Source organism: Lepidochelys kempii, unplaced genomic scaffold (genome assembly GCF_965140265.1).
Source record: "Lepidochelys kempii isolate rLepKem1 unplaced genomic scaffold, rLepKem1.hap2 scaffold_140, whole genome shotgun sequence".
NCBI lineage: Eukaryota > Metazoa > Chordata > Testudines > Cheloniidae > Lepidochelys > Lepidochelys kempii.
The window spans coordinates 223938-247866 of record NW_027333604.1 but is presented as its reverse complement, the minus strand read 5'-3'; the positions used below and the strand labels follow the sequence as shown (position 1 = coordinate 247866).

The window sequence follows — 23929 nt, the reverse complement described above, 5'->3', positions numbered from 1 at the left end:
AGCACTTGCATGAGAGGAAAGTTATCAGGAACAGCCAGCATGGATTCACCAAGGGAAGGTCATGCCTGACTAATCTAATCGCCTTTTATGATGAGATTACTGGTTCTGTGGATGAAGGGAAAGCAGTGGATGTATTGTTTCTTGACTTTAGCAAAGCTTTTGACACGGTCTCCCACAGTATTCTTGTCACCAAGTTAAGGAAGTATGGGCTGGATGAATGCACTATAAGGTGGGTAGAAAGCTGGCTAGATTGTCGGGCTCAACGGGTAGTGATCAATGGCTCCATGTCTAGTTGGCAGCCGGTATCAAGTGGAGTGCCCCAAGGGTCGGTCCTGGGGCCGGTTTTATTCAATATCTTCATAAATGATCTGGAGGATGGTGTGGATTGCACTCTCAGCAAATTTGCGGATGATACTAAACTGGGAGGAGTGGTAGATACGCTGGAGGGAAGGGATAGGATACAGAAGGACCTAGACCAATTGGAAGATTGGGCCAAAAGGAATCTGATGAGGTTCAATAAGGATAAGTGCAGGGTCCTACACTTAGGACGGAAGAACCCAATGCACAGCTACAGACTAGGGACCGAATGGCTAGGCAGCAGTTCTGCGGAAAAGGACCTAGGGGTGACAGTGGACGAGAAGCTGGATATGAGTCAGCAGTGTGCCCTTGTTGCCAAGAAGGCCAATGGCATTTTGGGATGTATAAGTAGGGGCATAGCGAGCAGATCGAGGGACGTGATCGTTCCCCTCTATTCGACATTGGTGAGGCCTCATCTGGAGTACTGTGTCCAGTTTTGGGCCCCACACTTCAAGAAGGATGTGGATAAATTGAAGAGAGTCCAGCGAAGGGCAACAAAAATGATTAGGGGACTGGAACACATGACTTATGAGGAGAGGCTGAGGGAGCTGGGATTGTTTAGCCTGCAGAAGAGAAGAATGAGGGGGGATTTGATAGCTGCTTTCAACTACCTGAAAGGGGGTTCCAAAGAGGATGGCTCTAGACTGTTCTCAATGGTAGCAGATGACAGAACGAGGAGTAATGGTCTCAAGTTGCAGTGGGGGAGGTTTAGATTGGATATTAGGAAAAACTTTTTCACTAAGAGGGTGGTGAAACACTGGAATGAGTTACCTAGGGAGGTGGTAGAATCTCCTTCCTTAGAGGTTTTTAAGGTCAGGCTTGACAAAGCCCTGGCTGGGATGATTTAACTGGGAATTGGTCCTGCTTTGAGCAGGGGGTTGGACTAGATGACCTTCTGGGGTCCCTTCCAACCCTGATATTCTATGATTCTATGATTCTATCTCATCAACCCAAGATAGGAATAACTGAAGTAATGTTCCTTTTACATGGAGCCTCAGCTCTTTGGAACCTCTGCAAATGCTTTAGCCACGTGTTTAACTCCATCACAGGAGTAGCCTTGGATCACAGTGGGAGGGCTCAGGTGCGTACGTGTTTGCAGGATGGGCGCTCAGGGCAGTCCCTGACGCCAGGGCAAAGCGGATGTGAAGTGCCGCTGTCTGGATTTGGGAGCCTGCCTGCACACCGAACTCACTAGGCGCTGGGTGCATGACTGCAAGGCACTGGGCCGGGGAAAGTCAGCCCTGTATGGTTATTTTGAGTAGAAAACCAGAGCCACTTCTGGGGTCTTTCAGCTTCTAATGCCCTTTCCCTTCTGCAGCTGGATTTCAGCCTATGGTAAAATCCCTCTCAATGCCAAGTCAGTGCCATAAATCACTGGACTGGGTGCAGGAATCAGTAGGCGACGTTCTCTGGCCTGGGTTATGCCAGGGCTCAGACTAAATTATTCTTCCCAAAACTTTTAAAAGCTGAACCCCCTCCTCAAGGCAAAGAAACCAATCGTGCCCCTCACCCATCAGCAATGTGTTAGCGACCCCACCCCCCATTTTCTTTTGTACATCTTCAAACCCCACCCTTCCCACCATGGCTAGCCCTTCCCCACACTTCAGGAGACGCTGGAGTAGATGATCATAACCATCCCCTCTAACCTTAAGACCTGAGGGACCCCATCCCGGAGCATCTTAAAAATCACAGTTCCCAGACTCTGGAACAGGGGCTGCTTTGCCGGGCTCACCTTTCTCCCTCCATCAGGTAAGCCGATGGGGATAATGAGCCTAGAGATCTCATTCCCGCTGCTCTGAGTGGTGACCATGTGCACACGACCCAACCCAGCTCTTACTGTATCCCAGGAACGTCTTCATCTTCTGGGATCCTCATGGCAGCAGTGGGATGATTTAACGGACTCCCTTAGTCATGGGGCCTTTCCTCTCTCTTTTTTTGTTTCAGAGCCAGCGTCCTGGAATCGTCTCCTGGTACGTGGAGTGGTGGCAGTGGTGGGGGTGCTAGTCTCACTATACGAATGTGGGTTTTGGAAAGGTAGAGGGAAAGCATTTCCCTACTCGTGACTCGTCTTCAGGAAGCTGCTGACTCATCCCTCCCAGCAGCCTGGAAGTCCGCAGGATTCACAGGAATCTGAGCTCCCCGCGGTGTGTGACAGAGATGGGGCCCAGACCCAGGGAACCAGAAACAGGAATCGAGACCCAGCCCTGGAGAATGAGGAAGGAGACCTGCTCATGGAGGACAGACGCTTGACCCAGGAACCCAGAGGAAGGGATCCATTAGGTGGGGACACGGATGTGGCCCAGGAAACTGGAGTAGCATTGCCAATCCTCCAGGATGACCGGGAGTCTGCAGGAATTAAAGATTAATTTAATTCAGGCCTGGGTGTTTCTCTGTGTAATGTGACCTCAGTGCTCCTGATGAGAGCCATTGTTTGTAAATGTTTCAGTAGCAGACATAGTTATCATTCATGGACAGACAGACATTTATTCATAATTTGAACTGGTCAAAAATAGCGGGGGTGGAGAGGGTCATGAAAATTGAAGAAGAAACCACTTCCCCCCATATTCTTGAAACTTATTTGCAAATGTTTTTAATGATCAAATTTCTGATTAGTTTTGGTGGGAAAAATGCCACATTCTCTCTCAAGTGGGCAGAGAAATCCAAAATGTTTTTTTTTAAACGGGAACTTTTTTCAAATGATCAATGTAATCCCAAGTGTCATTTCTAGTTAAAAGGTTGCATTGTCAGTGTAAAACCATTTTGAACCAGCTCTATTACTGTATAACAAGATGAGTTTATTTGTCATGCTGCATTGTTTGGGCCAAGTTCCAAGTGGTATTTCAGCTTTTGCACCGCTCTTCTCTTCTTGCGTCTGCCCCTCTCATAAGCTGTGGCCTTAATCTCAGCCCTGGAAACCATTACATGCATGTTTAACTTTAATGACTGCTGTGAATAATTCCATTTCAATGGGACAACTCTGAGGTCGAGTTTACGCTACGGCCCTATATCGGTGTAACTATGTCATATATTTAATTTTCTTTCTTTTATATGTGAAAGTTCTTGAGAGGTGAAAGCAGGTAAAATACATGAACAGGTTGGGACAGTCCAAGTTTGTCAGTGCAAAGTGACAGCAGAGATGTGGTATCTGCTAGTTTTCCATAAGTCTCTCAGGGTTACACAGGATAACTTTGGGGATCTCTGTCTTGCATCGGAAATGTTCCCTGAAAGTGTCCAAACAGCTCAGAGATACAGAACCATTCCCTGGATCCATTCTTATCGCTGTCTTCCCCGGAAAGCAGTCTGGCAAGTGTTCCTGTCAGCTCTTTGCTAAGTTATCTGCCAAAACATTAGAGTTTTCAGGTGCCTAAGTAGCCCTTTGAATCATGGTGAAATTATCCTCCCCGTCACCACCAAAATTGGAAATGGTGCCCCTGAGTGCACAGTACCCTACCGTGCTTCCCCCATAGGAGCTGCATTAACAGGCAACTCTGCAAGTTCTCTGCATGCCTCTGCAAGTGACCCCCACGCCTCTCCATTTCCTTGGCCACATGGATCCTGTCCCCATGCTGGCGGCTAATCCAGAAAAAGGGGGAAAGAGCTCACCACTGCGACCACCTGAGGTATGTGTTGGGGTGAGGTCAGCTGGTCAAAGCGGGCAATAGGGACAGAATCGGAGACTTGAAGCTCCTCGAGTGACCTCTCACCTTTCCAGACCTGCCCTTCAATCAGACACAGCCATTGTCAAGTTGAATGTGATAGTAACTAGACCCATTTTAAACCCTTCACCACACAAGACAAAGCCCGTAGGATTCATCATGAACTATTTATTTCTCCTCCCCTGGATTCCTGCAGCCACCAGCCACCTTGGAGCTTTCCCTCGTCTCTCCCAGGCTGTGCTCACTTGATGGCAGGAGCTCAGCGGAGGATCCAGCTTTGCTCTTTCGCTTCCATTCTTCACATCTTTGGGTGGCTGCATTTGTAACTGAGCAACCTGATGGAAACACTGAGTCCTCTGTCTCGGCAGGCAGGCCCAGCCGTGAAAGTCAAAGACTCCCTGAGAACAGGGGGAGGTTCGCCTGAACTCTCAGGAGTGGAGGCTTGGCCCATAGGGCAGGGTTACCATATTTGAATTTTTCAAAAAAGAGGACACTCCGGGGGTGGGGGGGGGGAGTTGTAGCCCTACCCCCTATCTACTCTCTCCCACTTCCTGCCCCCTGACTGCGCCCCACAGAACTGCTAACCCCTCGAACCCCTGCTGCTCCTTGTCCCCTGATCGCCACCCCCCCCGGACCCCGCCCTCTGTCTAAGCCTTCCTTCTTCCTGTCTCCTGCTTAGACCCCCCCACCCTAACTGCCCCCCTAGAAATTCCCCCCGTACCTGTCCCCTGACTGCCCCGCCCCCTATCCGCACCCCCACCCCCTGGCAGACCCCCAGGTCTCCCACACCTATCCAACCACTCCCTGTCCCCTGACTGCCCCCGCAGAACCCCCAACCCATCTAACCCCCCCTGCTCCCTGTCCCTTGTCTCCCCCGACCCCTCTCCATATGCCCACCCCCTGACCCATCCAACCCCTCCTGCTCCCTGTCCCCTGACTGTCCCTTGAGACCCCATGCCCTTCTCCAGGCTCCCTTACCCTGCTGCTCAGAGCAGTGTGTCTGGGGTGCGGAGCCAGACACAGTGCCGCGCTCCCCCGCAGAGCGCACAGCTCCCCAACCCCTGCCCCCAGAGTGCTGCATTGGGAGGGAAATCCCGGCCCTCTGGAGAGTTTTACAAATTCCTCCTGGAGGGCGATTTAAAACCCCAAAAGCCGGACGTGTCTGGGAAAATCCGGACGCATGGTAACCCGACCACAGGCGACTCCAGGATCTGCAGCTGCTGCCACCTCTATGGTGATTCCTCCAACTCATCACCAACCAGCTCTTCCCCATTCTGCCAGCCGGCCCCACGGTCTGACCGTGCAGGAGAACAGAAACCCTTTGGGACAGCAGGAGAGTCTCCTCAATGCCGCACTCTTTGCATGGCTTCCCGCGGTCACCGGGAAACACGACTGCCCTGCCCCCAGGAGTCTCTCAAGGAGCTGCCGGCGCAGTCACTGGGCACCCACTCGTAATGGTCTCGGGCAGTGGCATTGCAGAGAGAGCTGAGCAGACCGTCCCTTCTGTGACTTCCTGAATTGCTGCCAGGACTGATTCTCCTCTGCACAAGGGAGAGTCCCAGAGGAAAACCAGCTGTGGTGGGGGAGGGGGCAAGACAAGCTCTCCCCCTGAGCCCTTGACTAGCAGGCAAGCAGGACTCTGGGAGCCAGGGATCGGTGTGTGTTGCTGGGAGAGCAGAGCTGGAGAGCAGGAAAGGGCACTGGAGGAATTGTAGAAAAGTCAGTGTCATGGCCGAGTCCTGGGCAGCCAGATCTAGTGGTCAGAGGCAGAGTCCACACTCACGAGACAGGAGTCGAGAGTCAGCTGGGTCAGGACATTGGAAGAGCAGAAGCAAAAGACCAAATTGTGTTCAGCACCTCAAGTCAGATGAGTCACCCCGAATGCGGATGCCAGGAAATCAAGCCTGGGGAGTGGGAGCAGGAATAGCTAACACAAGGTCCAGAGGGGGCGGGTGGGAGCTCGGGTGTTCAGGCAGCTTCTTGTTCCTGCTGCTGGTTTAAGGAGGTCCTGGGGGCCGATTAGCTGCTCTGGGACTCTGCCAACAGAGCCTCAAAACTGGGTCTGCACTTCATCAGTCCTAGGTAAGCAGTTTTTTATAGGCTTCCAGGTGGCATGCTGGAGGGTGGCTGCTCCCAGGAACCGTGCAGACCTGGGTTAATGACCCATGGGTCATGACAGTGAGTGATTTCTCCCCGCTCAAACCTCCTGCACAAAACAGTCTCCAGGGTCCCGGACGCATCCTCTGAGAAGAAAAAAACACAGTCATGAGGACAAATAGGCTATGGAACAGGAGCCCCCTCTTTGTTGCAACAGCCCCAAGTGCCCAGAAGAGTGGACGGTTCTTACCTCGAGGACTTGCCTGGGATCTTCCATCTAAGCCTCACTGGGACCCCTGTTTCTTGGTCTGACAGGATGAGATCATCTGTCCCCACTGCCCCCTGAATTGGGCTGACTGCAGCACACATCTGTGTAAGCGGCTTGGCCAGAGAGATGTCACAGTCAGGGTCCAGGCAGCCCAGAAGGAGAACAGAGGGTCTGAAACCAGAAGATGAAGTAATCAAATCCGCAGATTCGACAGAGAAGTTTTGTACCCTACAGGGACATCAAAGAAGGTCTGTTAGGAAAGCTGAGATGTTAGTCTGGAAACAGCTAAGGCAAAGATTGTGACTTGTTAACGTTCAGTTTAAGTCACTACAAAGTGTGTTGTGTTTTGTTTGTCTGTTTGAAATTTGTCTTTTTCTCTTGCTTAGTTTCACTTCAATCTCTTCTTTGTTACTGTGCTTCCCAAAGCACCTCAGCGTTGTGTGTTCGAGTGAAGGGTGAGTCTCCAGCCTACCTAACAGGCTGAGCTGTGCCCTGTCTCTCTGAAGGTAGCGAATAAGTTCTGAGCGGTGCTGGGCCCAGAGTCCAAGGGCAGTTCACCAGACATCTCCTGTGAAGCCCAAAGAGACTAAAGGAGCAGGAGAGATTCAAGCCCCAGTGATCCATGGGAACTTCCCACAGAAGAGGCTACACAGAGCTCCAGACACAGCCAGCAGGATCCCTCCCACAAGCTGGGCCGTGTCCTTCCCCTCCCAGCCCCACAGCTTCCTCCCCACCCCAGCCTCAGGAACCCCTCCCACCTCCCTGCTCTCCCCACTCATTCTCCAATACCAGGCTGTTTCCAGAATGGAAGCAGGTGCGTACCAGAGTTCACTCACCGCTAGATGCTGGCCAGGCCTCGTGTCACCGCTTTCTTGCTGGGCTAGCAACCCCATTGATACTCACTCTTGCAGTTTTTTGGCTGAGAACTCAGCCCTCCAACCAGGTGACTGGCCTTTACTCCACTCCTTCCCGGGTCGTGCTCCTTCCAAACAAAGTCCAAAAATGTCTTGAACAGAAACAAGGCCTTCCAACCCCGTGAGGAGTTCTTCCTCCGCCTGATTTTGGCTCGGCCTGCCCTTCTTGGGTTTCTATGGTCTTCTGTGTCCCCTTCCTTCGGGACGGTGAGAGAACCCAGTCCTACCCTGGACTCCAGGTTTTGGCCCAAGGCTGTTGACTGAACAGCTCGCTCTGCTTCTGGACTTTTGCTGCTGTTTTCCCTTGTTTCCTCTCAGGTGGGGCTCACTTAGTCATCAATTTGGCCTAGCCCCAGGCTAGGCAGCCATAGGCCAAGCCACCCTGTTAGATACCCTCCTCCTTCAAATCCGGTCCAGCCCGGCTCACAGGTTTCCTGAGGGGATGGTCCGTTGCTGATCAGAAGGAGGTCAGAGTCTGTTCTCTAGGAGCTGAAGGTCCGTTTGTCCTGCTGCGGGAAGTGGAGCTGGAGAGCGGAGAAGTTAGGTGAAAGAGCCTGCATGATGGAGTTGGAGACTGAGGGATGGGAGCCTCCTCCCAGAAACGCTCCCAGGAGAACAGGTTTGAGGAGTTCTCTGGGGAGTCGCTTGCTAGGAAAAAAACAAGGGTGGCACATTGATGGAGATGTCTCTGTCCCAGGGATGGGGGAAGCTCCCAGCCAGGCTATGCAGCAGGGATCCCATTTCTCCCCCAAGAAACCCAGATGCCCAAAGAAGTCAATGGCTCTTACCTCCATGAGGGAGTGGGGTCTTCCCTCTCAGCCTCTTTGAGAACTACCACTGCTTGGTTTCCTCGGAAAAGGGACCTGCCCCCACTGCTCCCTGAGGTGGTTCAGCTTCTGACTGCAGCCATCTGGGAGGCTGCCACACACCCCAGGGCCTAGAAGTCGTGCGGGGAGGAGGCTCCTCTTCATGTCAGACTCTGAGAGCCCAAAGAAGAATAAAGGGCAGGAGATGAAGCTAGCCCTGAGCCTCTGTCCCATCCTCTCCTCCGCAAATGTGGAGCTTCCTGAGCTTCAGTTGGGCAGACAGTCTGTAGCCCTGACACAAAGGTCTTTCTGCGCCATCTGGTGCAGGAAGATCTCTGCCTGGGAGCATGGGGAATGGGATGGGGGTGAGATCAAGCAAAGAGGGGAGGGATATGGGTGGGAGGGAAAGAGCTCCTGCCCCAGATGGAGGAATTTGAGGGGCCAAGGGAAGGACCCGGCTCCACAGAGAGGGCAGAGAATTTCTGTGAGTGCCAGGGGCCTCCATTTCCGCTTCCACTAGCCCCGCATTTACAGTGAGACAGAGCAGTACCTGCAGCAGGGAGCGGGACTTGATGAACAGGGAGGGGAACCTTTAAGAGCATCAGATGAGCCACAGCCCTTGCAGCGCCTCGGGCATCTGGTGCAAGTGCCTGACGATGTGAAGCTGGCCCATGACCTTGGCTGTGACATCCTCGTGCTGCAGGGGAACGAGAACATGTCAGAGACGGAGACACTGCCCAGGAATCAGGGAGAATTAAGGGCACCTGGAACCAGCACCATCATTTCCACCCAGCAGCTGCTCATGTCTGAGTGGTGGATTCACCCTTCTGACGCCCAGGATGGAGGCTTGCTGTCCTCTCTAGTGACCTCCAGTGCCAACCCCCCTCCTTGTCGGGTGAGCTTCTGCCACCTCCCCATCACTGCCCCTGACAGCTGTTCCACCTCCAACCCACCTGGGGACACCGCTCAAGTTCGTAGAACCCTCTCCTCCACCCCCACCTCCATCCTCACCCAGGTAGGGAAGAGAGGGGGCTCTAGCAGGGTGGCGGGGGGCAGGAGGGATTCTGGCAGCAGTGAAGTGGGATGGGGAGAGGTTGAGACCTTTCCCCAAGTCACCCTAGTGACAAAAGCTGAAGCCACAGGATGGCAGCCCTCGTGAACGAGGCAGGTCAGTAGCCCCTGCTGACTGAATCCTCCCAATCTCTCGAAAGCGGGTCTAGCCCTACCAGAAGCAAGACCAGCTTCCCACGCCCATGTGCCTCAGCCCTTCCTGCTCGGTCACCATCACCAGTCAGTCCTTGGCCTCCCAGGCTGCCGGGGAAGGGAGCAACTCTCGAGGGTGGCTCAGGTGACATGGACACTAGGCTATGGGGAAATGGGGGCAGCTCTGTGGGGCAGGAAAGATTCCCAGAGGGCTCTTAGGGGACTCTTCTGTCCTTTCCAGGAGTGATAGCAGAGCACCACATCCTAAGAAGAGAAGTCCATGAAGTCCAGAAGTCCCCACTAGGCTCCTTGCCACGAGGCCAGCGAAAGGCGATAGGATGGGAATGAGGCCCTGGCCCCCACCTCAAGCTCCTGAGTCGATTGCAGCTGCTTACCGTGACGCCCATCAGTTGCTGGGCTTCCCCCAGGAGGGAGTAGACGAGCACCAGCCCAGCCTGGCTGACACGCAGCACGGGGTCGTGGATAGCCAGCACTGCTGTCTGAAGGAAGGATCTTTTCTGACTGATGGAGAAGAATTTTCCAAAGACCTAAAACCAAGAGGACACGGGACTTGAGCAGATTGGCCAGAGCCAGCCTCCAAGTCCTGGCGGTACAATGGCATCTAGTGCCCCAAAGGGTGGGGAAGAGAGCTGCTGTGGCCAAGGCACTTCATTCCCCAGGAGGCTTTCAGGGTCCCAGGGCTCAGGGAAGCCCCTTTATTAAGAGGTCGCAGATGCTGAGGGACCAAAGACTCCAGTGGCTCTTTCGGAAGGGCAATTTCTGGCAGGGGCCAGGATGGGCTGGAAATGGATCTCTAATGTGTGTGAGCAGGCCCACTCTGCTGTGCAGGACACAGAGATGACAGGGGACCCTGTGTTGCTTCCAGCAGAGAGATCTCCTGCACCTCAGCGGCTAGAGGAGTGTGTGTGTGTGTTGTGTCGGGCGAGGGGGTTGGAGCTGACAGACCAAAGGTCTCTTCACCCCAGCTTAGTGATTTGTCTCGTTGCTGGGAATGGCCTCTGCATCTCCTTGGTTTCTTCACAGGTGTAAGCAGAGACAGGGTGGGCTCCACCCTGACATCTGGTGGTGAGGTGTGGCAAGTTGTGGAAAAGAACTTCAGGGGCTGATCTCATTTGCATAGGCACACCCACCCTGCCTAGAATGAGGCCATAACTGCCCAAATCGTCACTTTGGCTGCTGTGGGATCCCCAGTGTCTCTGTTATTGGGGCGGGAAGAATAAATTGTTAGTACCCTGATTATGGGAACTGTGCTTGGAACTGTACTTGGCCTTTTTGTTATGATGGAGGACTCACCATCAACTGAGTAGCACTCACTAGGCAAGGGACATGGGTTCCAAAACTCTGTGAATTGAGAGAGACTTGAGACAGGTATTAGTGTCTGGTGGTGTAGGCCCCTTTTGTGAGGGCCTGAAGCACCAATTGCACCTCTGTCTCTCTCCACTGTGGAATGTCAGAGCTAATTTTGGGTCTATTAAGAGTTTTGTTACAGGTATTGTGCTGAATTCACTTCAGCCTTATAGTGCACCAGCACTAAGGCTCCCACTACTATGAGCTGAAATCACTGAGAGCTGAAATCACTGAGCACTGTGTCAAGTAGGGGGGAGCCGGAAGTTCTAGTGTGCAGTGGAGCCGGTCGTGAGACAGCAGTGTGTTCGTGAGACGGCGAGCTGAGCAGAGCCGGTCGTGAGACAGCAGTGTGTTCGTGAGACGGCGAGCTGAGCGGAGCCGGTCGTGAGACAGCGGTGTGTTCGTGAGACGGCGAGCTGGGCGGAGCCGGTCGTGAGACAGCGGTGTGTTCGTGAGACGGCGAGCTGTCTGGAGCCGGTCGTGAGACAGCGGTGTGTTCGTGAGACGGCGAGCTGAGCGGAGCCGGTCGTGAGACGGTGAGCTGTGCAGAGCGGAGCCGGTCGTGGTGGAGCGGAGCAGAGCCCTGTGGGGCAGTCAGCTTCAGGACACGTAAGGTGCCCCTTACCTCTTTCCCCCACACCCAGGCACATTTTAGCCAGATTGGGGAGTAACACTCTGCAGGTGAACTTTTGAACTCCGGGGCTGGACTTTTTTTTGGACTTTGGGCGATTAGTGGATTGCTGGACTCAAGAGACGTTTGGGTTCTGGGACTCAAGAGCCTGAGGGAAAGGATGTGGCCCAAATTTTCTGGGGTGGGTCAGTGTTCATGGTTTGGTTAATGAACACTAGTTGTGGTGTTTCCCCAATTTAATGCTGATGTTGTTTGCCTCATGTTATTAAAGATTCTCTACTACACCAAGACTCTGTGCTTGCGAGAGGGGAAGTATTGCCTCCTTGAGGCGCCCAGGGGGTGTGTAAGATTTTCCCAGGTCACTGGGTGGGGGCTCGAGCCAGTTTTGCATTTGCTTTAATGAGAGGGAACCCCTGTGTATTGAACCCGGCCCTTGCTGCTATCAACTTGGCCTGGCAGAAGGGTTACATTTGTGGGGGCTCGTCCGGGATCGAGACTGGGTCAGTACCCCTCGCAAGCACATCTTAGGTGAGTCATTAAATTGGGAGAACCCAGAATCTGGTTGTTGTTGTTTTGATCTGTTATATTTGGGAAAGAAATTACAGTTTGTATAATGGCCCTACATTTGCTAGAGGATTGGTGCAAGGGGATGAATATTAACCCTAGGAACTGTGTCCTGGTGACCGGGGTGCCGGAGGCATTCGATGAAGGCTCAATAGAGCCTACCTTAAGGGCATCCACTGAGTACCTGAGTAAGTGTAAAATGCGTGGGCGCATATTTGTGAGGGAGGATGGAGATTTTGCTGTACTGTGTGAGCTGCCGTCGGCTGTGGACCCTCTACAGGTTCCAGGCACGATAGCAGTGGAAGATGGTGAGTGGAAGGTAATAACTACTGGGAGCCAGCCCTCACCGGCTCCTGCATCTGAAGTGGAGTTTTTAAAGAAAATGTCAGCCTTTTTGGGGAGAGAGGGGAAGACCTTGGCTGATATGCCGGGTCTGTTGGGCCTTGACCCAGGAGTCCCAACCCGGGAGGCTGCTCCATCACCTGATGAGTGGGTGAAGGCTTTGGGGCAAGCATTAGAGAAGGTCGTGCCACCCCACCCTGAGTCAAGCCCCTATCGTAAACTGAGGCTGTTTTCTGGGGGTCCCACCCCAATACCCGGGGAGGAAGCATTTGAACCCTGGCTGGAACACACCACTGAAATGCTGCAGGAGTGGGCAGTACCTGATGCTGAAAAGAGAAGGCGACTAGTAGAGTGCCTCAGGGGGCCAGCCCTAGATGTGATTCGCACCCTGAAGCTCAGTAACCCTGGGGTCAAGGTAAAGGACTGCCTAGAGGCCCTTGATCATGCCTTCGGGAGAACCGAGGGCTCAGAGGATGTTTATTGCAAGTTCCTCAATGCCAGGCAACAAAAGGGAGAGAAAGTTTCTGCCTACATACAGAGGTTGGAGAAATTATTACAGAGAGCCATCATGAGGGGAGCAGTAGCGGTTGAGCAAATGGACCGGACTAGATTGGCTCAGATTGTGAGGGGAATTCAATATCAGAACCCAATCCTTCTCCACCTTCGATTAAGGGAGCGCCAAGACAATCCACCGGGTTACTCTCGACTGATAAAAGAGGTCCGAGAGGAGGAAGAGAGGCAGGCAGCTGGTGAGGTTTGGGAGGTTCAGCCACCCCAGGCAACTGCCACAACATCCATACGAGCGCCCAAGGCGCTGATGGTGAATCCTCAAGAGGAACTTACCCAACGAGTGCAGGTCCTGACACAGAAAGTGGCTGAACTAGAGAATACCATCGATTCAGCAAAGACTTCAGCGTACAAGGAACCCCCTGTTACCACGGTCCAGAAGACTACATTTAGAACCTCTGCCCCACCCCGGCAACACGGGAAAGGGCAATCCTTCTTCTGCTACCGGTGTGGCCAGGATGGGCACATTGCTGCCAGGTGTCAGAATGCAGAGAATCCCCCGCTAGTATACCAAAAGCTGAGGACCACCTGGGGAAAGTCGGGAAACGGCCCCAGGGCCTGGGAAGGGAGCCGCCTAGGCCTGCAGGGTTCGGAGGCTCCCCTGCGAAGAACCATGCCACCCGAATCCCACCAGGATTGATAGGACCTCGAGCTGAGGTCACTGTAAAGGTTGAAGGGACAGAATGTAGAGCAGTGCTTGACACGGGATCCCAAGTGACTATCATATTCCAGTCTTTCTACCAGCAGATGCTTATGCATCTGCCTATACAGCCCTTGACAGGGCTTGGCCTGTGTGGTCTCAGCATGGATGAATACCCGTATCAGGGGTATGTCATTGTACACCTGGAATTCCCAGAAGAGATCGCTGGGGTAAGACAGGAGGTGGACACTGCAGCTTTAATATGCCCTGACCCTAAAGGTGTCTCTGATGTGTCCGTGCTGATAGGGACCAACTCCAGCCTCTTTAAGGTACTTGCAGATTACTGCAGACAGCGAGCAGGGGACCAATACCTGAATACCTTGGTGATACACACACATTGTGCTGCAGCCTACAGAAAAATTGAGGACGCAAAAAGAGTGATGCCTGATTTGCCGGTGGGAGCACTGAGGTACGCAGGCCCGGTCCCCTTAGTGGTGTCTGCAATGACAGAAAAGGAGGTGATTGTCATGAGTACCTGCCTGAAAGGCAATAAGAGAACATTAGCAGTGGTGGAGCAGCCAACTGAGGGAGGGCTCCCTGAAGGAGTGCTGGTTCTTAGTGGAGTCATAACCCTACCTGCTGAAGCCCAGGAAGAGGTGACTATACTGATTGCTAATGGGACAAGTCGTGATATTTTTGTGAGGCGAGGACAAAAGATAGCAGACCTCTTTGAACCCGAGTCAATTGTAACCCCCCAGTGTGAAACGCAAGTTCCGACGATAGACCCAGCAAAGTTTGACTTTGGAGATTCACCAGTGTCCGAGGAGTGGAAAGATCGCCTGAGGAAGAAACTTTGTGAAAGATCCAAGGTGTTCTCACTGCATGAGTGGGATGTGGGATGTGCAAAAGGAGTAGAACACAATATCAGACTACATGACTCTCGACCTTTTAGGGAGAGATCTAGGAAGATTGCTCTCTCTGAGATGGAAGATGTGCGACATCATCTTCAGGAGCTGGCTGCGAATGGCATCATTACAGAGTCCCGCAGCCCATACGCCTCGCCCATTGTGGTAGTCCGTAAAAAGAATGGGAAAATCCGGATGTGTATTGACTACCGCACCCTAAACAGCCGTACTGTGGTCGACCAGTACACTATGCCTCGAGTGCAAGATGCCTTAGACTGTCTGCTGGGAAGCCAGTGGTTCTCTGTGTTGGATCTTCGAAGTGGGTACTACCAGATCCCTCTGGGAGAAGAAGATAAGGAGAAGACCGCCTTCATCTGCCCATTAGGGTTTTATCAGTTCGAACGCATGCCCCAAGGGATTTCTGGAGCACCTGCCACCTTTCAACGTCTCATGGAGAGAGTTGTGGGAGACATGAATTTACTGCAAGTGTTAGTTTATTTGGATGACCTGATTGTGTTTGGAAGAACCTTAGAGGAGCATGAAGAAAGACTTCTTAAAGTGCTTGATAGGTTGGAGGATTATGGTCTGAAGCTTTCAATTGACAAATGCCAGTTCTGCAGAACCTCAGTGAAGTATGTGGGTCACATCGTATCCCAAGAGGGTGTGAGTACTGATCCTGATAAAATAGAAGCACTCACTACATGGCCACGTCCAAGTAACTATAGAGAACTCAAGACCTTTCTTGGATTTAGTGGCTACTACCGCAGGTTTGTGAAAAACTATGCTACGATTGTAAAGCCTCTGAATGATCTTACCAGGGGACATCAGTCCAGCAAGAACAAATCTAAGACCAGGAATAAGGGGAGGTTCCCAAAGCCTCCTGTGCAGAGAAACTATGGCCCCTTTGCACCATTTGGGCCACGGTGGGATGAGAGATGTGAAAGGGCTTTTCGAGAAATCATTACTTGCCTAACTCATGCTCCAGTCCTAGTTTTTGCTGACCCAAGCAAACCATTTATCCTGCATACTGATGCCAGTTTGGAGGGTCTGGGAGCAGTCCTGTACCAGGAAGTGGAAGGCAAACATAAACCTGTAGCCTTTGCCAGCCGAGGATTGTCTGATAGTGAAACTCGTTATCCCACCCACAAGCTGGAATTCTTGGCCTTGAAATGGGCCATCACTGAGAAATTTCGAGACTACTTGTATGGTGCTCAGTTCCAGGTGTGGACAGACAACAATCCACTGACCTATGTGTTAACAAGTGCTAAGCTGGATGCTACAGGGCAGAGATGGGTGGCCGCCTTGGCTAGCTATGAGTTTAGCATTCAGTACCGATCAGGGAGAAGCAATGTAGCTGCAGATGCATTGTCCAGGCGTCCGCAGGCTCCAGAAGTTGCTGTGATACCTACAGATGGAGTGAGAGCTATTTGCAGTGTGAGTCGTCGAGAGCCAGAGGCCTGTGAGAGCCTTCAGGGATGTATTGCAGAAGCTTTGGGCCTGCCCCCTGAATGCATGCCTTCTGCCTCAGTGAACTATATTGCATTGGACCAATCTCCTTTGCCCATGCTCAATGCGGCTGACTGGCAAGAAGCCCAGCGGCAAGATATTGACATTCGTGATACACTACTTGCCAAAAGGGAGGGGCGAAGCCCAGCTGCAGTTGTCCCACCTAACCCGGAGGGTAAACTACTATTGAGAGAATGGACCAAATTAAAACTGATTCAGGGAGTGCTACACCGAATGACCACCGACTCTTTACAAAAGCAACGAGCACAACTAGTACTGCCAAAAAGGTACAGAGCCCTGGCCATGAGGGCCCTGCATGATGACTTTGGGCATTTAGGGATGGAGAGGACTCTGGAACTTATTCGTAGTAGGTTCTATTGGCCCCGAATGGCTGAAGATGTTCGCAGGAAATGTGAGACTTGTGCTCGATGTGTTCAAAGGAAAACTCTGCCCACGAGGGCTGCATATCTGAAGAACATCACCAGCAACAAACCTTTGGAGTTGGTATGCATTGATTTCTTGTCTGTAGAGGTAGACAAGAGGAATGTTGGGAACATTCTAGTAGTGACTGACCATTTTACACGGTATGCACAGGCATATCCCACACGTGATCAGAGGGCCACCACCGTCGCTCGAGTATTGTGGGACAAATATTTCTCAGTCTATGGATTCCCGGCTCGGATACACTCTGATCAGGGGCGGGATTTTGAGAGTCACCTTCTGAAGGAGGTGCTGAAGATAGCAGGAATTAAAAAGTCTAGGACAACGCCTTATCACCCCCAAGGTGATCCCCAGCCAGAGAGGTTCAACCGAACCCTATTAGATATGTTGGGAACTTTGCGACCAGAGCAGAAGGCAACCTGGAGCCAGCATGTCGCATTTCTGGTGCATGCCTACAATGCCACAAAGAACGATGCTACGGGAGTCACCCCATATCTTTTGATGTTTGGGCGAGAACCAAGATTACCCATAGACTTGTGCTTTGGTGTATCAGAGGATGGAGATAGCTATGAAACTCATCAGCAATACGTATCCCGACTAAGAGAGAGGCTGCAGGATGCTTATCGCTTGGCTACCGCTGCGGCTCGGAAGAACGCAGACCGCAACAAACATCGATATGATGCTAGAGTGCGTTCGCAGGAGCTCCAGCCGGGGGACAGAGTCCTGCTGCGAAATTTGGGTATCGCTGGCAAACACAAGATAGCTGACAGATGGAAGGCAATACCTTACCTGGTGATGGAAAAGCTGGGAGATCTGCCGGTCTACAAGATCAAACCTGAAGACAGTCCAGGGCAAATAAAGACGGTGCATAGAAACCTTTTGCTCCCTGTGGGGGAATTGGTAAGCACCCCTTATGAGATGGGCCATGACAGGGCAGCCGGGCAGAACAGAAGTGCTAGACCAAAGCTGCCATCCAACACAGACAGTGAGCCTCCTGCAGCTAACTTACCCCTATTCTGCACATCTGAGAGTGAGTCTGAGGAGGAAGACACAACCCTGGTGTATCCTGGGATGGAGACAAGATTTCAGTCTCGACCAGCTGAACCGAATGAGAGTTCTCCCTTTTCCACCCTAAACCCTATGGCGGAATTATTTAGGCCCCTTTCTGACACCCCTGTGCCGCTGATGAGACCCCCGTGTGATGACACACACAGGTTATTGGCCAGTGGAGACACTCAGGTAGAGGATGTCCTGGGCACCTTGGACCCTCCCGCGTTAGAACTAGGAGTGCAGGGGCCTACGCCAGTAGCCAAGAGACCCTCAAAGGAAGCCTCTCCATCCATCAATCAAGAGGACGTTCCCCTTACCTCAGCAACAGAGATTCTCAATAGACGAGACAGGGTGATAAGACCAGTAAAACGGTTAACTTATGATGCACCTGGGGTGACTAGTGAGGAGCCAATACATTTAGCACACAGGATTGTGGAAGCCAAAGTGGGCTTTCTGAGGCCTTTTGGAGGAAATCAATGAGTTGGTATAAAGGGAGTATGATTTGTCGGGACGCCAAATTCTCGGCTGGGGGGAGGATGTAAGCAGAGACAGGGTGGGCTCCACCCTGACATCTGGTGGTGAGGTGTGGCAAGTTGTGGAAAAGAACTTCAGGGGCTGATCTCATTTGCATAGGCACACCCACCCTGCCTAGAATGAGGCCATAACTGCCCAAATCGTCACTTTGGCTGCTGTGGGATCCCCAGTGTCTCTGTTATTGGGGCGGGAAGAATAAATTGTTAGTACCCTGATTATGGGAACTGTGCTTGGAACTGTACTTGGCCTTTTTGTTATGATGGAGGACTCACCATCAACTGAGTAGCACTCACTAGGCAAGGGACATGGGTTCCAAAACTCTGTGAATTGAGAGAGACTTGAGACAGGTATTAGTGCCTGGTGGTGTAGGCCCCTTTTGTGAGGGCCTGAAGCACCAATTGCACCTCTGTCTCTCTCCACTGTGGAATGTCAGAGCTAATTTTGGGTCTATTAAGAGTTTTGTTACAGGTATTGTGCTGAATTCACTTCAGCCTTATAGTGCACCAGCACTAAGGCTCCCACTACTATGAGCTGAAATCACTGAGAGCTGAAATCACTGAGCACTGTGTCAAGTAGGGGGGAGCCGGAAGTTCTAGTGTGCAGTGGAGCCGGTCGTGAGACAGCAGTGTGTTCGTGAGACGGCGAGCTGAGCGGAGCCGGTCGTGAGACAGCAGTGTGTTCGTGAGACGGCGAGCTGAGCGGAGCCGGTCGTGAGACAGCGGTGTGTTCGTGAGACGGCGAGCTGAGCGGAGCCGGTCGTGAGACAGCGGTGTGTTCGTGAGACGGCGAGCTGTCTGGAGCCGGTTGTGAGACAGCGGTGTGTTCGTGAGACGGCGAGCTGAGCGGAGCCGGTCGTGAGACGGTGAGCTGTGCAGAGCGGAGCCGGTCGTGGTGGAGCGGAGCAGAGCCCTGTGGGGCAGTCAGCTTCAGGACACGTAAGGTGCCCCTTACCTCTTTCCCCCACACCCAGGCACATTTTAGCCAGATTGGGGAGTAACACTCTGCAGGTGAACTTTTGAACTCCGGGGCTGGACTTTTTTTTGGACTTTGGGCGATTAGTGGATTGCTGGACTCAAGAGACGTTTGGGTTCTGGGACTCAAGAGCCTGAGGGAAAGGATGTGGCCCAAATTTTCTGGGGTGGGTCAGTGTTCATGGTTTGGTTAATGAACACTAGTTGTGGTGTTTCCCCAATTTAATGCTGATGTTGTTTGCCTCATGTTATTAAAGATTCTCTACTACACCAAGACTCTGTGCTTGCGAGAGGGGAAGTATTGCCTCCTTGAGGCGCCCAGGGGGTGTGTAAGATTTTCCCAGGTCACTGGGTGGGGGCTCGAGCCAGTTTTGCATTTGCTTTAATGAGAGGGAACCCCTGTGTATTGAACCCGGCCCTTGCTGCTATCAACTTGGCCTGGCAGAAGGGTTACACAGGGAATCCAACCTGCAGCCTGACAAGGACAAGGAGACTCATGGCCCAGTCCCCATCCCAGATGCTCCTCGGAGACGTTTCTTCCGCGGCAGCAATTCAGCTTGTGTGAGGCGGGACAAGCTCACACAGTCTCTCTCACGGGGCGTCTGTGGAGCAGCGTTCTGTCGATGCCCTTGTCGATCCAGGAGGCACTCCAAGGCCTCCTCTGTGATGTTGTGGCAATCACCCATTTCACCTTTGACTCCAGGCTGGGGGCACTGTGTTACAGTGTGTTCGAAGGTTTGGATATTCTCACAACGGTTGTGAGACGGGGCGGAGGGGGGTCTTTGATTTTCTACTTGTGCAGCAAGTAGCCGCAACTTGGGTCAGTGACAATGTGCTTCTTTGGAACAGTGGCTGAGGTCCAGATACTCTGCCATTCCCTGGCCAGGGCTGGAGACATGAGGGGGGCGCATGTGGTCCATATTGGCTCTGGAGCTCACTATGTCCCCTACCCAGTTCCCAGGTTGGGGCATTCTGCTTCCTGACCGGCAATGGAATTGGGCAAAGCCCACCTCCTTTCTCTGCTTCTACAGGGTGCAGGGAATTAAAAAGGGTCTGATCAAGCAATCGTGACTGACTGACTCAGGGCTCTCCTTCAGACACTTGGGGATCAGCCAGGGGGACAAGGAGCAGAGAGACACCCAAAGCCATAATCCTATATTAACTCACCCACCCGGGGATTTTCCTTATGCCACAGAGCAATGCAGCCATGTAAGACACTCAAATCACGGCAACTAGCGAGGTTCCAATGTGGGACCTTTAGCACCAGCCTGTCCCACTGGTTCCTGGATGACGAACTCTGAACTGGAAATAAGGAGTGGGCTCTTTTCCTGTCTCCAGGAGGCATCCACTGCAGGGAACCCAGCCAGCCACACCCCCTGAGCTGTGTCATGCCCTGGCACAGTGCCCTTACCTCCCCCACTCTGGCTGTATTCTTGTAGCCTAAGAGCCTTCTGTCCTGGTGCCAGTCATAGCACCAGAGATCTTCCGCGTCATATATGGTCAGGCCTGGAAGAGAGAGAGAGAGACAGAGACTTTTCTCCTCATTCTGGTTGCAGTTTCTGTGTCCTTCCAATCCCATTGGTGGCTCCACAGTGGAGTGGAGAAGAACAGAGGCAGAGAGAGACTTGTCCTCCAGCTGCGGTCAGTCTGAGAGAAATGGTCTGGGGTCCCATTATCCACCTGTGGTCTTTCTCAGTCCCCTATTGAGTTCTGTGTCCCAGCTGGGTTCCTTACCCCTCTGTTGGAGCAGCAGTTGGTAGAGCCGGTAAGTCCCCTCCCTGGCGTGCCGGCTGATGTCCTTGTCTGGATCGCTGACAAATAGAGCCAGCTGGGCCACATGGTGACCCATTCTGGGGAACTCGGCTGAGATCTAATGGAAGGGAGAGGAGAGGGGACTCCATCAGCATTTTCCTGTCAGCTCCCCTGGGCCAGAGGGCTCCTTCCCCTTGGCTCCTCTGCAGGAGATGCTGGGGAACAGGAGCTTGAGATCGACCCTTCATTTGCTCTGCTGCCAAGGGAGCCCGGAGCTGCTTTGGGATGCCAAGCAGGCGTGGAGCATGGGCTACTTAAAGGCCCAGGGACAACACTGAACCAGGACAAGTAGAACTTGACTCAAGCCTAGCTCTCTCCCTGCTCTGACTCTGCCTCCCATGAAGAACCCTCCTAAGCCACAGCCCGGCAGCAGCAGATCCTGCAGCCCACTGGAGCCAGCCCGCCTCCATCTGGAGAAAGCAAGCTGGGGTCGGAGGTCACTTACATCAAACTCAGGGAGGGAGACTGTGTATCTCAGCAGGGCTGTGCTGCTCCTGATGGCCCTGGCTCGCTCCTGCGACACCCTGGACACGACCCACAAGTTGATATTCTGCCAGGAAAGGAGGCAGGTCAGAATCAGTGGCCAGATGCACCTGCTTTGCAAATGAGCCCCCCACGCCCCCAGCCCCAGGGGCCTGAGACATTCTGCACAGGGGGGAATAGCTGAGGCCTTGATGGCAGAGCTTTAGAAGGGAATTCTTTCCCCCAGGACACAGCTTGTACCCTGCAGGTCACAACTTGTCAGTGTCTCTCTAGATTGGGACAATGTTCGGGGTCAGGGCTGGTCCATCCTCCCAGAACTCCTGATTCCTGAACAGTTCACCAGAAAGGAGACTGAACCCTCGGCCTTTCCCTGCTACGAAAATCCTTGGGGGGATGGAGGGAGTGACTGAGAACACAATCCCCCCAGGAATTTCAGAGCAGATCAGAGGGAAGGGCTGATTCCCTGGACTCCTCCTGTTTCTCTAGGAAGGAGCGTGTGCCTCTTCTCTGAGAACCATCTCCCAAATCTCATGGGGTGTGTGTGTTGGAGGGGTGGGGGAAGGGTGGGTTTTCAGACTCTCATTCCCCAAGACAGCCAGGAGCCCTGTGGTTAGTGCTCAGCAGAACCAGGCAGAGCTCAGGCTTGAAATCCCAGCTCTTTCCTCTGTCCCTCAAGAAGGAAGGACCTGAAACTGCATTGCACTGACCTCCCCAACCAAGGATGACCCACTGGGGACCGAGCTAGGAGGACACAGTAGGAAATGGATCTTCCAGTCTCTCCTTACCAGTCCCCCAAAGACTTATGGTCAAATGGGGCTCACCTCCAAGATGAAGTGGAGCCTGTCTGTGTCTGGGGACTCTGCCAGCAGGTTCCCCAGCATGGCATCCAGGACCTCTGGGATGACTTTGTGCAGAGCCTGCAAAGCATAGGTCAGAGTTAGGGAACCTGGGCCTACACGTGCCACAGGATGGGAAGAGGGGTCTCTGGGAAGCACTGGGGAGACTCCAAACACATCTCCTGGCCTCTCTCCTTCACATCCCACGGCAGGCAATTCGCAAGAATTGATGACCCCTGGACCTTTGATCTATGAGCTTAGCAGGTGTCTGCAGAGGGCCTTGTAGGCAGAAGAGTATGAAACAGCCAAGTTGCTATGGATGGAAGCTGGGCTTCTGGATAAAACATGGCTTATGAAAGAAAGAAAGAAAGAAAGAAAGAAAGAAAGAAAGAAAGAAAGAAAGAAAGAAAGAAAGAAAGAAAGAAAGAAAGAAAGAAAGAAAGAAAGAAAGAAAGAAAGAAAGAAATCCCTCAGGGAGGGGTAATCTCTTCCCTGCTGGAGGGAAGAATCCAGCCCTGCAGCTTGTTCCAACTCTGTTACCCCACCCCTAAATCTGGAGCTCCAGCAAATCAAGGGAGCAGGGACCAAGGAAAAGTAAGAGGATGGAGGAGGAGGAGGTACCTGGATGTCGGTGGTGTCCTTCTCCGTGCCCAGGGTGAAGACGGAGTGAAGGGCAGCTCGCAAGAGGTGGGTCTCTAGGGCTTGCTCCAGGGCAGGTTTCATGGTGCTGGCAAGAGAGAGGAGCTGCTATTAGACTGTGCAGTACGGGGGTGGGACTGTCACCAACACAGACACCAACCCACAGGGATAGAGGCACAGGCTGGCGAGAATGGAAACTGAGGCACTTAGCTAGGGAATGACAAGGCCACGGCGTCCCAGACAGACAGTGGCAGGACAGGAGTAGCTCCTGTTCCCTGGAGCCTGCTGCCCCTCCTGTATCTGAGCCCGGGAGTGAGCCCCTCCCCAAGGCCCCTGTCATGTTATGGGAGTGAAAAGAAGAGCCCTGCCAGGAAAGAGTGACCCTTCCCTCCCCACCATCTCTGCCAGAGGCGCCACTCCTGGGAGGTGACCTGGGAGGGACAGTGACGGTGACTCCCAGCCTTGGGCCTGAGCAGCACTGGGGTGAGGGGAGCTGGCGGGGTGGGGGGGTGGGGCTGTCTTGGTACCAGAGGTTGCCCACTGCAGCCAGGGAGTGGGCGAGGACGGCGCTGGGTGACGAGTCATCGGGAAGCTCCTCGATGAGCTCCTGTGAGACGCGAAGGAGACAAAGGAGCGTGTAAGATTCAGGCCCGACTGACACCTCCCAGTGCGGAGATGACACAGCCAGTTCCCCACATGGCCAGCAGGATCCCCCACAACCTCCCGCTCCCCGGATTCCTTCCTGCCCATCCGACTTGTCCCCCTTCCCGGATTCCTGTCCAGCTCACTCCCAATCCCCTTCTCTCCTCCTCCCTGTCAAAACTTCCCCCATTTAGCCCCATCCTGATGACCGATCCGGGACCATGTGATTCCTTGTTCCCCACTCTCAGCTGCCCTCCAGCCCCACAATTCCCCCCCTGCCCACTACCCACCAATCTCAGAATTTCTTCCTTCTCTTCTCCCAAGTCTTCAGCGACAGCAATCCCTGCCCTCTGCTGCCCCCTCCAACAGTACCCAGCACCCACCCAATAGCCTGGCCATACCCCTGCCAATCCCATGTCTCTCTCCTCCCTCCAGCTGCCGTATGGCGTATCTCACTCACCACGATCCTCTTCACCACAGCCGCCTTGCAGCAGCGCGGCTCCAGCGTGTCCTCCCCTCTCTCCCGTGCAGCCAGACATGCGGGGTAGATGGCCTGAAGGAACAGGAGCTGCTGCCCCTCGTCCTGGACCCACCAGGAGTCGGGTATAGCGAGAGAGAACCTGTTAGCTAGGGACCTTCCTGCCCCACCCAAACCAGCTCCAGGGCTCAGGCCTCAATGGGGGATTGTGGGGACCCA

General features: G+C 53.2%; 2 protein-coding genes across 2 annotated transcripts; one reads left to right on the top strand and one right to left on the bottom strand.

Moving 5' to 3' along the window:
• Positions 1-10998: 10998 nt before the first annotated feature.
• LOC140904497 (paraneoplastic antigen Ma1 homolog) lies at positions 10999-13413 on the top strand. The gene has a single exon (XM_073326874.1). It carries the CDS (start codon positions 11914-11916, stop codon positions 13411-13413), a length of 1500 nt encoding a protein of 499 aa, XP_073182975.1. The 5' UTR covers positions 10999-11913.
• Positions 13414-20550: 7137 nt separating this feature from the next.
• On the bottom strand, positions 20551-23340 carry LOC140904494 (maestro heat-like repeat-containing protein family member 7). Its single transcript, XM_073326872.1, has 5 exons — positions 23287-23340; positions 21937-22032; positions 21078-21182; positions 20604-20690; positions 20551-20556 (listed from the first exon to the last, which is right to left on the bottom strand). The coding sequence occupies exons 1-5, from the start codon at positions 23338-23340 to the stop codon at positions 20551-20553; spliced, it is 348 nt and encodes a 115-aa protein (XP_073182973.1).
• Between the last annotated feature and the right edge of the window lie 589 nt (positions 23341-23929).